Raw genomic sequence first — 15,383 nt, forward strand, 5'->3', positions numbered from 1 at the left:
CTGCATTGTAAAGGGGTGGGAAAGAGGGTCCTGGAATCTCACTTAAATCTTCACCTGTGGGAAGGAACCTTTGTAATAAACAGCAGCTCATCTGTCTGCAGCAAGGCAGAAAAAGGTCAACGCAACGGCTGTTAGGCCTTTAATATTTTAATTTAGGCAATTATCAAGGGACCACATGTAGAACCTCTTGTCTAGAGAATCCACATGAGGGCATGATGATGACTTTATTATCTAAATGACATGAAAAGATACCCTAGCAGGTGTATTCACATTCTTCAGTAAGAAACATTGTCTGACTAGTTCTAAGGATATTATATTTATTTTAAGAAGAAATTAACATATTCACATGTTTGTATTCATATATTTATATTTACATATTTACATTTTTTTATACTTATTCACATGTAAAGGCAGCATTACTTCTGTACCACTAATAGATTCTTACCTGAATGTGCTTTATCTGTGCTTAACTGGGCTCCCCACTACTCACATCAGGTGCATTGAACATTAGCTACTGATGAGAAGGTAGTTCAGACATGTCATGATTACAGAAAAAACATGCAGTGTACTTCTCAGCTTCCTTTCTTCCAGTGGCTAAACCATCCTTTCTCGCAGAATGGCTGTCCATGTATAAAGTCAATGTACATGTTCTCACATTTAAATCAGAAAGAATTAATTTACCTACTCAGTTCCAGAGAAATCCTCTGCCCTTGACTTTCTTTTTAATACTCAATAAATACATACATAAGACAAGATATGCCATACATACTCCACACATAATTGAATTGTACTGTGACTTTTGTCTCTGAAGCAGCACCTATAAAGTGATTGCACACAAGCATTCTGGAGTGCTTTACATATGCATAGGTAAGTATTAACACATGTATGTCATCTTTTGACAAAGAAAAAACATATGAAAGGTGCATAATTCAGACCCACAATAAGCAGGTTAGTCAGACCCTAAAGTTAACTAAGACTTCTGAGGCTATCAACTATATGCTCTGCCTGGCTCTATGTTTCTGTTCATACACAACACATGTACATGACCACTACAAAATTCACTTTTTCTCTAACTACAGTCTCTTGAAAAGGCTACTGTGAATACAGACTACTTAAACTACTGCATAACATCCTTTAAAAAAATCTGGAGTCCTCTATGGAAGTTAATTTTTATAAAATAAACTCAAGATGATCAGAAAAATGACAGCAAAAAGAAATACATTTATACTATCTTAAATTCTCCCTGTGGTGCTTACATTTGCAGAGCCTGGTAACAGTAGGTGATTTTATAAACTATATGGTGTGACAGAATTTAATGAATATTGGATGAACAAGAAACCCTAATTCAACAGCTACTCACTATAATGTGCTGAACTTGATAAATAATAGCAATATTTATTAGACCTCCAGCATTTGCTTCTGTTTAATATAGTTCCTTTCTTTTACTCACTATTTAAGATATTTAGCAAAAGCAAGGGTTAAAGGTCCTGTGTAGCCTAGAGCTCATTCATATTACAGCCCTAACACTTTATTGCTGTTGTATTATCCTCATGTGTTATTACATTAGGACAACAGCAAAATGAATAAGAAATGCTTGAGTGGGGGGGCCTGGGGGAAGCACAATCTGTATCTCAGTCCTGCAATGAACTCTTAATGCATCAAATTCCACTTAGGAACACAAACAGATTCTAGTATTTCTCAATTCTTTGCTATATCTGAGTCTAAGAATTTTCTTTTCCTGGTAGGAGTCATTAAAATACCAAACTGCTGCTCACACTAACAGAGAGCAATGCTGGAGCTCTCCAGATACAGCAGAACACGTCGTGTAGGAGCATCAAACATCAAAGTTCACTACCATACATAAGGGGCTGGCTTGTAGTTACCTGTCTTCAGCTTCATTATCAAAGAAAAGAAATATTTGGCATTTATGAGCACCATGTTCTAAGGAAATTAGAAACTACATGACACAAAAACAGCCATCATATTCTTCTCTATGGCTAAGCAAAACATGGCTCTCACACAGCCATTCTCACCAGTTCCACCAGCATGGGCAGCTGACACACAGGCATGGTAGGCAATCAGATCTAACTTGAGACACAGAAGACATGAACTGCAAATACATTTGGCAATAACACATAAGCTGAACTTGCTGTAACACACTACAAGTCTCTGCTAATTTTTCTCAAGGCAAATTGTTGACAACTCTAAAATTTAAAATGCAGAAAACAAACACCACGGCACAATGGGCCTGTAAAGCTGTACCTTTTTAGCCACATTAATTTTGTTCTTAGCAGCATGACGTTCTCAGGAGAGAAATTAGTTTCATGCTAGCAGAAATATGTGTATTAAGACACCAAATCATGAGTATCTACATAAAAATAGTTCTTCTATTTTTTAATATGACAGTGGAAGTAAACAGGAAGGGAAAGCCTAGAGACTCCATATGAGCTCCTCAACCCAATGCTCTGAAGCCTCCAGTGTAATTAAAATCCCTTTCTTTGGTACCACGATGGACTACGTGAAGCAATCAGGCGTCTCCCACCCTTCATTTTCAATTCACCTCTCCCCCTAAGCACAACTCCCAGCCCACCCCATCTACCTGACAAGTGACAGCCCAATCTGATTAAATGCTTGCAAGGGAGGGGACTCATGGGCCTCCATGACAGGCCAAAAGTGATCACCATGGAGATACATAATTACAGCTGTCAACGCGTCTACTGTCCTGCTGGCATCAATTTGATTGCTCCCAGCAATAATGATAGACAAAGCTTAGTGTGCACTCTCCTACACCCAATCACTTTATCTATTCCGTGGTCCATTTAGCTGACATGCAACATTCACACAAGCAAATAACAGCAGTAAGCAGAACATTTAAGGCATTTTAATTGTTTTTTCTTTGTATGGATGGCTCACAAGCGCAAATGTTATTACATAAAACTCCTGCTGCAGCATTAATTGAAGAAAGATTTGGTGGGACAAAGACTGTAGGGGGTATAGTTTGTCCATTATCACTTGTACTTTCAACAGGTCTCACGTTTGGAAAATTGCAAATTGCAAAAACTTGCAAGGGCAAAATGTTTGACATCGTGTTAGCTATTACAACATGGTGAAAACTTCTAACAACCACTGGAGTACTCATTATAAATTCTTATTAAATACACTCTTTGTTTCATTAAAAAGAAGTTTAGATACATCCAGTGATACCTTTTTCCCTCATCTCTTCTTTAAGAGCACATAATGCCTTTTAGATCTTCACAGTTTTTTTTCTCCTTTCAGGCTTTGAACACAGCATGAAGCCTTAAAGACCAGAAAGGGTCAGGTCCCTTTGGAAAGTACACGAGCAAAAACAATTTAAAAAGTGAAATAAATCATATATCCAATAACAACTCCACATTTAAGATTCCTCCTGCAATCTCTCAGTATTTTCCATGCAAGCAATCAGACTGAATAATTGTATTCACAGATGGTACATTCTCATCATTGCACTGACACAGTGTCACTCATGTATATGTGCACTTATAATTTAAGACTACCTTGATTTTACAGAAAGGCAGCTCTTTACACTCAGCAGAAAACACTGTTTTCTAAACACCTATTCTATATGGTTAGGCTGTATCCTGAAACACGTAATAAGCCCTGTAAGAAACTCCTCTTTAAAGTCTATAAAACTAAACAAAAAGTGCTGGCAGTTTCCCACCAATGTCCCCAGTTCTCTATGTTTAAAGAGCTGACTCAACAGTTTACTGTCATTTTTAATGACCACAAGTACATTTACTAAAGCTGTGTTTGAAAAACTTAAGCTGAGAGTTACAGAATAAACTATTTCAGCATGTATTGGGTTCCTGTTATACCCAATCTGAACATTTTTAACTCAGTTTGGAACTGTTCACTTTTAAGCAGTTTTTCAGGTTGCACAAATCAGTACTGCCATGTCCTGTCCCCACTCTGGCAAAAAGCTGGAAAAAAGGCTTGGTTTACAAAGCTGCTGAGTATTTACAGTCTTTATATAAGAGACACTCAGCACCTACGAAAACCAGAACAGAGTTACTTACACTTGGCACATGCAATGGTTCCTGATACTGAGACAGTTTACCAATGGATGGCAGGCCAAAAGATTTGTAGGGGTCCTGGAAAAAAATTCAACATGAGAAAGCATTAAGCTTTTGCAGATGTGGAGCAGATAATGTTTAAAAGCTTTAAGTATAACAGAAACTGCTACTGGAATGACTCTTTTTTTGCCCAGAATTACTTGTGTCGAAGAACATTTCTTCATCTGTATGTCCCCACAACTCCAAATATAGAAATGGAAGTATATAAAATCTCTTGCATCAGTCAAAAAGAAAATAAGTATTCTGCACCCAGTTATAATATACCAAAATAAAATATACAAAGATGACATTTTCATTAGCTAGACTTTGAAGAAGGATGGGAAAGTATTCAGGAGGCCAGGCTTGAGAAGAGAGTACAAGAAAAGATTTTCAGAGATAAAAAGGGCACTTAGAATGTCAATTATCTTAAGTCAAACCATGTTTATGCCACTGGAAACCTACATTAAGGTACATAATGCAACACCGATACAAACTTAATAGGAAAACAAATAAATATATGGCCTACAGACTAACCTAATTCATGGCAAAGTAGTTGGATTCATTACTTATAAATGTCAGGGTATTTAAGCTGAAAAAAAAAAAAAGCCTAAGTATCAGTTACTCCAGTGTAAAGCCTACTAAAATTCAGAACAGTTTCCATGCCAGTCACAGGGCAAATATTTATTCTTTATCAAAATAGTCTGTACAACTTTGAATCAGAGTAGAGCAATTTGGAGGTTATGTGAATGTCATGAAAGAAAAAAAAAAATCAAATAAGATGGTCTAGGTAACAAAAGTCTCAACAGTTAAGCAAGGGAAAAAAATGTCTCAAGGTGCTGAATTAGTTTTGAAATGCAGAGTTACCTAAAATGTTCCTGAAAGTAAATGAAGGAAGATAAGCATTATTTTCCAGCCCCCATCCCTGAAAGCGTTCAAGGCCAGGCGCCAATGGGGCTCTGAGCAACCCAGTCTAGTGGAAGGTGTCCCTGCCCATGGCAGGGGGGTTGGGACTAGATGATCTTCAAGGTCTCCCCCCAACCCAAATCACACTGTAACTCAATGATTTTTTTTCTTTACTTAACAATTTTTTCATTTTCATGTATCAAAAGTGATACCAAAATGACATTACATCAAAATGTCTTGAAGGTGCTTGAAAATGGGATTTAAATATTCATAAGCTTCTTTAAGGTAAGATAGAGACTCACCTCATAATTATAGTTATTGTTTTGGAATGTGCTTTGAAAGTTTATCCTATAAACTGTGGTTTCAGAAAATGTGTAACTTGGTTTTTCAATGACCTTTTCAAAAGTTTTATTATAAAAACAAAAATTCTGTAAGACATTGAATTTCAACTGTCTTTTAAAGTCAACAAGTTCCAACTACACATTTCAGAAACTTGGAAAGAGTAGTTAACTCTGGTAAATAATTACAGCATCATTAAACGGGAGCTGAGCATGCAGGTTTATTTCTAATGATATTTGCTTATCTCCCTTTTACCATCTTTACTTTCAATTTTCAGGAAAAGTCCATGTTGAAACACAGACCATATTTTTAATTAAAAAATAAGAACTTGACAATTCTACAAAACCTCATTAACCATTCATGTTACATGCTCTAAATCATGACTTTCACATGATATTCCTTGATTTCACCTTGGCATCTATCCACACCTGGGTTTTATTACGCCACAATTGAACCACCTACCCCCTCCTCCCCATTACCACTCATTTACCTCAGCATAAACTCGACATTCAACCGCCCAGCCATTGATGGGAATATCAGCCTGTTTGTGCCTGAGAGGGTAACCCTTAGCAACACGGATCATTTCTTGGACTAAGTCCAGGCCGGTAATGCATTCTGTGACGGGATGTTCAACCTGCAAGGTCAACAACTGTCAGTCAGTAGGTAACAAAAAGCAACCAATAAAAAAAGCACCTCTCTGTAAACAAACACAGATAAACAAGAAATTTGACCTGCAAAAGAACCGAGAAAGACTATGTTTCTATTTTGGTCTTTTTCCACAAAAAAACCCTACTTCAACTACAGCAACTGCTGTCTTTGCATGAAGAACACAAAAAAATAATTAGCAGATTACAATAACCCAGAGCAGCAAACAAAAGGAAAACTAGAGAGGTGACCTGGGAGGATTTGGGGGTTTGTAGGGATTTTTTGTTTGGTTGGGGGCTTTTTCCCACTTATTTTACAATTTCAAATGCATCCAGTGACAAGGAGTTAATTTTTCTTTGTTTGGAAGCTTTTCCCATTCAATTCTGTTTTCAAGAGACTCACTGTGGCCATAACTATATTTTAACTGAAAATCTCCAAGTAGCTGATAATCAACCCATTCTGCTACACTTAACATGGCACGTACAGGAGCTGCTACCAATTTTCCACAGAACCGGCGTAGCCTATATCTCACCCATTCGCCTTCTTTCACTAACCTGTCCTGACAAGCAACCAGATTAGCGTAATCTTGCATCAGCGCAGTGTAGCAGAAATGAGCAGATGGGATCCTTCAATTTTTTTTCCCCCTCCCCAGACTTATCTGTTTAGTGCTTAGCATGCACAATAGCTGGGCTGGACCAGCAGAGAGGCTCTGCGCACTCAGCAAATTGCCGCTAACGGCTTTGGAAGACGCTGCCCTGGGAATTGCCGTCGCTCGCGCTCACGCGGGATGTGCGTACAAGCATGCACATGCACGTGCAGACACACTTCTGCCTTCAAATGGGCAGAGAAACGAGCATGTTGATTAACTTCAAAAAGCCTTTAACTAGGCATAGGACAGTAAAAAGCAGCCAAGGTGCCTCCTCTGACCACCACCACATTGATCAAGTAAAAGGTAAGCATTCTAAAAGCACGTTCTTCCCACAGAAACAGCGATACCACCTTCCATACAGAAACCACGACAGAACTGCCATTTTTGTTATAAAATTTTTTGCTCCAAGGGGAAAAATACCTCAAGAAAATGAACTTTCCAACTGTTTAGCGTGTGATGTCATGCTATGTACCTTTTCTGACACAGGAAAAGGTCACTGACCAAACCACTTGTCTTTCTTCCTTCAAGTATAAAGTATTAAGGAAAATATTCAGTCATTATAACAACATTGTGGCTAACCAGAACAAGTAGATGCTTTGGTCTTTAAGAAAAAAAGCTTTGTAAAAATAAACAGATGGCATCCATAATTAGCCCTGTGTGTGCTGTGAGTTTGTTTAGAGTTTCAACAACATTTTAAGACGTTTTGACATAATTTTAATGACAAATCATCACTGAAACAAGCACCTATTCTTTGAAGGACAAAAGTGACATTGAAATGGGAATCTGATTATACAGTTTAAGGATGTACCTTTGGGATTCAATCTTGATTCTACCTAACACATGATAGTCTCCAGCATGTCAAGCTTAATAACAGTATTTTGAGAATCTATGAAACATCTCAGTGTCTATCCTGCAGTGTTAAATTGAAGCAATTCAATTTCTATTATGAATTGAAGTTTCTATTAAAACTCCCTAAGTTTTAATAGAAAGTTACTTATCACACATTCATATTTGGACAACAGAACTTATTTTCCTACTTTGGAATTTAAGTTTTAAAAGATTACCTCTGAGCTGGGAACATGTTTGGAATTTTAACATTCCAGATAATTAAAATACTTTTTCTTTTTCCAAAGACATTTGCATTATTTAGTTATACTGCCATTTTTCTTGGATAGCAATTGGCATTCCAGATTCAATAGCTTCATTGTTGTTTTCAGTTTTATTGTTGATGATCAAAATAAGATGGAATGTCTCTGAAAAGAAAAATATTTTTGTTGTTTGCTTCTTAAGACTCACAAACATTTATTTAATCCATTCTTCAATACAGATCTTTGACTTGGTCAATATTTTCTTCTGTTTCTTCAAAATACTCCCTTTGTGTCTCCACACAAAACAGCATTCAGAAAATATGTATAGGAAAAAATGTTGAGGGTTTATTTTTTGGGATGGGGAGAAGTCCTACTTTATTTTAGGACTCTGCTTCAACTACTACTATTTAGGCATAACATAGACAATTCCAATCACAGCATTAATTTGGGGTACCAAATACATTTTAATGTATTTTCATATTCATTAAGACCATCAGATGAAATATGGTAGCAAAGAACTTTAATCTTGAAATCTCTACAAAGACTACAACTAATAATTGTCTAAAGTAATTGTATCTGTTGTAAAATCACTCTTAAAAGCTCAACTTCAATCACTGTCCTCTTTTCCACTTTCTATTTCAGGTGCTGTCTTTATTCTGCCTGCCTGTTCTATTTTGTTCTATTCATTTTATGCTATATCCCCTCTCCACCAACAGCCTTTACTTGCCAGCACATGGAGACTAAGTCAAGTACTATATTTTTGACAAGATGAATGGAAGTTTGCTCATAAATGGAGCTGAATCTCACTCAACTGATCAACTCCCTTAGCTTTAGGTCATACTCAGTTTTGCAGTTAACTGATCCAAGATGTTGCCAGTGAACCCCAGCCATTAAAAAGCCAGTGTTGGTATGGTTATACAATAGTATTTGCATTCACACATTACTGCGCTTTTCAACTCAAAGGGCAAAACCAGACATGGCTGCAGCAAGCAATCTACAGATCATAGCTGTATCAAGGCAGCTGTACCTTATTCTCAACAGGACAGGCAGAAAAAATTGATCAACAAGAACTCTCAATTAGTTAGAGAGGAACCAAAGGTGTGCCAAAAGGAACACCTTTACTATCAGTTCCTTTATTTACACCAAGTCTGCTCATAAACAGTTGATAACAAGTCATCATTTCAATGGATTTAAGAACAATATATACCACCTCTAAAAAGTCTTAAGTCTCTGTAAGATGCCGTTTATATTCTGGCTTTCAAGTCCACAAAGCCCTGCTATAACCAGCAATAACTATACAGTGAAGGGAAAGTGTTTTCCCTTCATACTGGATCTACTGCTCTTAAGACATACCACAGCAACCAGATTTCCCATGAGCATTGCAAATGCTTTTGCTTCACTAACCTCTTCCCATTTATACAGCAAGAGAAACTAGTAGCAAAGCCTGTCAGAAAATAATAATTACGTCCCAGTTTATAGATGGTAACGTAGGTATATAAAATTGGGAACCTACCAACATCACAGGCCAGTTAGCATCCGTCACCGGAACAGTATGGAAAGGCTCCTAATTCTCCTCCTGTTCTGTGACTGGTTTTAAAGTTTTACCACAGTGGGGTTCATCCACAGCTACAAAAACAGTCATGCAGTTTTTATGAAAGGTAGGAGCTAAGAATTAAACTCGTGATGACTGTCCCCCTTATAATCAGGGGAATAATTCTGGGACACATTTTTCTCAAGACTATCAAGGTACTCAGATCTAACAGCAAACACTTCTGGACACTCACAGACTGCTCTTGTCCCTGTGTGTTTAAGGCATCAAGTTACTCACACACCAGTTGGAACATTCAAGCACACCACATCAGCCAAGAAAATCTAAATTTCAGTAGACTTAAAACTATAGCCTATGTCACCCCTACTACTATAAGTCCCTAGTTGGTGTCATATACCCCTTTACATTCAGATAAATAATCTCAAAACTAACTTTCAACATACACCTCAGTTTCCAGGAAACATGATTCACCTGGAGTCCCACAGGCTTTGCTGCTGCAGCCAAATCCAGTATCAATTGACCCAAACTCACCAACTTACAGATGCTTCTTAACTCCCTGTATTTCAGTATATGGTTTCTATTTTGGAGAACTGAGCAGCAACAGAAATGCACACATGTTCTGCTCTTCAGGCATGCAAGCTTCCTGACTACTACGAGCAGGAGCACACTGGGGTCACATCTTTCTGCAAAATAGTTCACATGTACATGGGGTTTGGGAGCACACAGCAAAAAAACAGCTTTTCATAAAGACTACTGAAAAACAGACAATAGTTGGACTAATGTACAGGATGAATGGAAAGCAGGAATATATAACTGGGTAACTACAGGCATCCTATGCAAAAACACTTGCTGTTTGTTTTCTGACTAATTAGTATACAATCGAAGAACTGATGGCAATCACTACTACAAAAAATTCCATCTGCTAAGATGCTCAGGTAGACTTCTTTTATTGTTTCCCAAGTAGGATGTAGAAATAAAAACAAATGCACAGACATTCAGTACAAACTTATTTTTTAATGGATAGGAAGTTATATTCCAATAATCATTGACACAGTTCTCAATTATATTCTGCAAGGATTTGTTTCTCCATTGTATGGGACAGACACATCTTATGTGGCCTATGAATTCTGAATCTTTTCTGTGTTTTAGACAGAGAGCATGCACTTTAGGTCAAAAGTCAATTAGCTCACAATTTCAACATAACTTTGTCAATTAACATCCTGCGCTCTTAAAAAAGTTTCTCAAAAATCAGTAATTCTACACAGTTTTCTTTCCACTAAATGGAAAGAAATGTAAGAAAATAAAGAAACTAATATCCACAAAACCAATACTTTCTTTCCTAAAGATGTAATTCCTGTATTTACCTGCAGCATTAAAGCTTTCACAGAACACTTCATTCAAGATGGCTCTGGTCACACTGCAGCTATTCTTTGGTTTACTTCACATCAAATTCACCAAAGCAAAGAAACTAATGTACCCTTTGAAGAATGACCATTTGTTTCTCTACTTATTAAGTAGTATCCTCTTTCTTTACTTTTTTTTTATAGTATTTTATGAGAGTTACATGGGAATGGCGTCTCTAAGATATCACTCCATGCCTTGGCAGCACTGTTAATGGCATCTTTCAGATTCAATGACTTACACAAACAATGTTGTTCTCTTCTGTCAACAACAATTAGCAATGCTTTTCTCTAGTTCTTTTGGGAAGCCTGAAAAGCAGACAACCACTAGATACATAATGGAAGTTGCATTAGGAGGCAAGAATGTGGCAAAAATCTGGTTAACTGTTGTCGGCTGACCCTCTTGTGCGAAGAAGTGTTGTTTGGCAGTAAAATCACCTTTTCTTTCAGTTCTAAAAATGGCCATGAACAGCTGGTATAAACTGTGTGCAGAATGGATTCTGGTGGGCTTAGCGGATTGGTAATGGGATAAGAGACCTTTCACCTTTAGGTCAGTAGTTCAAATTCAGCCCAGGTTAGCAGCAATTGAAAGTCTTTACCATCTGACACTGTTTGTTAGACTATTCAAAATGACTGAAGCAAAGTGCTGTCACAGTAAAACAAGATTCCACTACTAAGAAATATGAAGTCTCAGCAAACAGCAGAAACAGTAGCTTGAGATTTTGAAATCCCACTGTTCTGACTTCACATAAATCTACTCTAATTCCTGACAGCCTGTTTCTCTGCTACCATACTCCTGCCCACCTATCACCAGTCATCCTCCAGGAAGCTCTGCACAACCAAGACAGGAAGATCACAACTTGCCATCCCATGGCTCTGCTGTAGATACCAAAAGTCGCCACCTCTCTGTGGCTTTAGGCGGCAATCTGGACTCAGCTCATCACTTTGCTATTTGTATTTTGTTGTTACTGCTCCATGTAGCAGCTGCCATATTTTCCAGCACGAATATCCTTCACTAAGCAAACATGTAGCAGGTGCCAACTCCTGATGAGAAACAGTAGAGATACCATTGAAAGGCGGTTAGAACCAGTTCATAAGCAGTGGAGCTCCAAACCATCTGCAACAGGATTTCTATCTACTTTTAGACATTTCCCTACCAAAATTTTTATAGTTTCATGGGTGGACAAACATGAGAAGGAAAGACATGTTGCATGTAAAAATTCTTCCCATGTTTTACACTAGTCATAGACAGTTTTGCAAAAAGACAAATCTCTGGAATATATAATTTTCCAAAGGTCAGTAAAATCTGATAACAATCCAGAAAGTGATAAACAAAAGTCTTAGCACTGGGTAATGTTTTATAGGTCTGTGAAAGTTACTTACTTTCACTTTATGCCTTAGAGTCAAGTTACTTTATAAATATTTACATAAAATACTCTTGTGACAACTGTAAACTAAAAACATAGGTATGCCATTTGCTCTTAGCAAATCTCTCACAAACACATCAAATTATTCTACAAAATTAATTTTTATTTCCTAAAAAGTTGTGACAAAAATACTCAAAATGACACATGAAGAGAAAACCCACTGCTAGTGAAATTACCGTATTTCTCAACTCCAGTCTACACGTGTTATCTTTTCAATTACATTAAGCAAATTTATTCACATTTTGAGGAGGAAAGTACTCACATGTTATTTAAATCTTACAACTCATGAGGGAGGCAGAAGGTTGGGAACAGGCCTGGGACACAAACATACCAATTGTATTGATGAAGTGCTCGATTCGCATCACTCATTGTACATTTCTCAGTGTTTCTCTAGCCAACAGGGGATGCTTCTCATTTCAAGGTACTACAACATCTAAAATTTGGGAAATTTTCCCTTTGCTGTCACTGTTTCACATGTATGAAGCTTAGCTACACCACACAGACATGTATTAACAGATACTTCTTAAGTACAGACCACAAACTTCCTTCATATAAAGTCCAAGCTATCTATTCTTCCAGTAAGGAAAAGAAGAAACTTTTTCTGGTGAAAGCCAGCACTTCTGAAGTACCTTAGAAGATTTTAACATAACCTGGAAGCCAGAAAGGCTATCAGTCTAAGGGGTCAGAAACTTTGTATTGATTGCAAATCTCTTGATAAGTTGTCAAGACCAGGACTGCCCTTGATTAGGCTAATGACAACTAGATAACAGAAAACACACCACACTATGAGCAGCTATAAATAATCAGATATTCAACATCTAGTCTGCCTCAACTTTAACAGTGCTGTCTGAAAACCACTGCAAAAGTGCCCTAAATGACACTGAACAGAAGTTCTCTGCTAGCTGCTCAGGCAGACATCTCTATGTCCTCTTATGGGAGGTAAGAACTAGTTTTACTATGCAATCATCCAATCCTCATATGTCTCTTATGTCTCATACTTACCAGCTAGTCTCAAAGATGGAAGAAAAGCAGATACAAGAAAAAGAACATTGCCAACAGCAAATAATAAGCCATTCTATCTGAATCATTTAGAGGCAGTAAAACATCTGTAACAAATTTGTGTAGCATACAAAAGACACAATGGAGCCGATTCACCAATCTTCTTTTGCTTCCCAGTCTTGTATAGTATTGCAGCAAGACTTAAAACAAAAACTAAATAAAATATCAACTTGCTTCAAGGTGCTATTTACACTTCTTTTGTGTAACTATACAACAGAAAAGGTATATTCCCAAAGAGTCTCCCCAAAAAACAGCAAAGTAACAATACAACTCTGATTACTTCAAAATAATTTACCAGAAAGACTGAAAGGCATCCAAAAGATACACCAGAGGGAAGGAGAGGACATGCAGTGCAAAATACTGGACACAGTTTAGTTAGCAAGTATATTCTGAAGTCTGTATCTAAAATAAAAAAGCAACAGCAATCTGATGAGATTGCTGAAACATTAAAACAGACAGAAAATGCATAATTTAGTAGAAATGTTCTGATGATGGTGACAGGTAGCTGTGTCTAATGCACGCTGACAAATATCTTTTAAGAGGCTCATTTATGGATCAGACACCCATCATTTTGTAAAGCTCTTCCAGCTGTGGAGTGTTCAGCAAGAACAAAGCAAGTGAATCTGTTAGTCACTGATCATAGTTAGGAGATGCAAAAGGAAAAAAGAAAGACTGAAGCACTACAAGAACATCTGGAGACTATCTTGGTCCTGAAGTTGAAGCTGGACAAGCTCCAGTAGAGTTTCTAGGTTTGGCTCTTAAAAGTAGGGAGCAAGTACAACAAATTTGTTGCATAACTGTTAGCTGAACAGAAATGTTGAGACTTGGGAGAAGTGAGAGATCAATTGGGTAAGACTGGGGAAAAATCAGAGAATTACTACTCCAGACTCAAGCTAGAATGCTAATTAGAACAATACAAAGTCAGGATAGAGGAAGTTGAGAATATCTAAACAAGTAGTCTAATTTAAGATTAGTAAATTGCTTTAAGAGTTGGAAAGAATGAGTTTGCTATTACAGAGGATTGTCAAACTGCTTAGGCTATATTTCAAAAGGAGACCAAAGTCCTTAAACATGGAATTGTGAAAGCTTTCTTCCTGCCTATGTGGAGACCTTAGACATTTGGGACTACAAACACGTACCAGTGGGTATTGCAGGGGGAAGACACTGCAAAACAGCAAAGATAATGTCTTAAAAACAGCTCACAAAAAGGAGCCCAAGGATATTCCATCACTAATCCCATTTAGGAACTCATAGTCAATAATACTAGAGCAAGGAAATGGTTGTGACGTTCTGGTGGGTTATGCATAAAACCATAAATTAATTTTCTTCTATGTAAACAAAAACATGGAGTCACTGAAGAAATATTGGCTCAAAAACTACAAAATGGGGGAAAGTGTAAAGGATATGACCAAAGTGAGAGAATTATTCATAATATTTCAATGAACTATACATTGCCATTAACCTCTCACTGAATCTAAGGTGGACCTGATAGTGCCTAGCAAAGGCACATGAAGAGACTGTCATGACTAATTCCAAAACTACTGCCATCCTGCAAGACAAGAAAAAATTTACCAGCAATCTTCCACTGGCATAGAAAATGCTCTTCAATTCAATACCCAAAGCATAAACTTACCTAAATCATAAATTCACCCAGTTATTACATAAGGTCATGCAAAGATGTCATATTATGAGGATCTCATTTATGTTCTATCACACACAAGCAGCACACAGGACATAACCCTAATGAATGTAGCTAAAACAGAATGGGAAGCTTATCAAACTGGTGCTTGATTCCACATTTCAGTCTTTTTGGTGTTATTTAACAAAGTGAGAAAAGGAGAATAAAGGCAACAGAATGGACTTGCTTACAAGTTGAACACTCTTCTGGTCTTCAAGAATGATCACCAGACTTCAAGTTATATACTCGTTTTCTTATCTTATCACCAGAAGTCCATCAAGCAGTCAAAAAGTGGTAGAAAGGTTAATCTCTTCACTTGCAGTGTATATTAGAACTGCCTACGTGAATCGTCACAAAAATCCTTCATCTTGTCAGGATGCTTTTTACACAGTTGCATTTGAGTCACAATTTCAATCATATGCAGAGTGCTAGTGTTTTATTGCTCATATACACATATTGTTTCAATCACACTCCTAGAGAAACTCAACAAGTGATCATCAAAGTATAAAAAATAAGAAAGAAACTTCAGGGACCAGTAGGCTTCAGGAAAACCTCAGA

At 37.2% G+C, this 15,383-nt stretch overlaps 1 protein-coding gene across 10 annotated transcripts in view; it reads right to left on the bottom strand.

Moving 5' to 3' along the window:
- PCCA (propionyl-CoA carboxylase subunit alpha) overlaps nt 1-15,383 on the bottom strand; it is a 269,372-nt gene that overhangs the window by 149,150 nt on the left and 104,839 nt on the right. For all 10 annotated transcript variants that reach the window (XM_064408352.1, XM_064408356.1, XM_064408351.1 and 7 more), the window contains 2 exons: nt 5,821-5,964; nt 4,053-4,127 (listed from right to left, as the gene is read on the bottom strand). In XM_064408352.1, coding sequence (XP_064264422.1) covers nt 4,053-4,127; nt 5,821-5,964 — 219 coding nt within the window. The remainder of the gene's footprint in view (nt 1-4,052; nt 4,128-5,820; nt 5,965-15,383) is intronic.

Source organism: Passer domesticus, chromosome 2, assembly GCF_036417665.1.
Source record: "Passer domesticus isolate bPasDom1 chromosome 2, bPasDom1.hap1, whole genome shotgun sequence".
NCBI classification, from domain to species: domain Eukaryota; kingdom Metazoa; phylum Chordata; class Aves; order Passeriformes; family Passeridae; genus Passer; species Passer domesticus.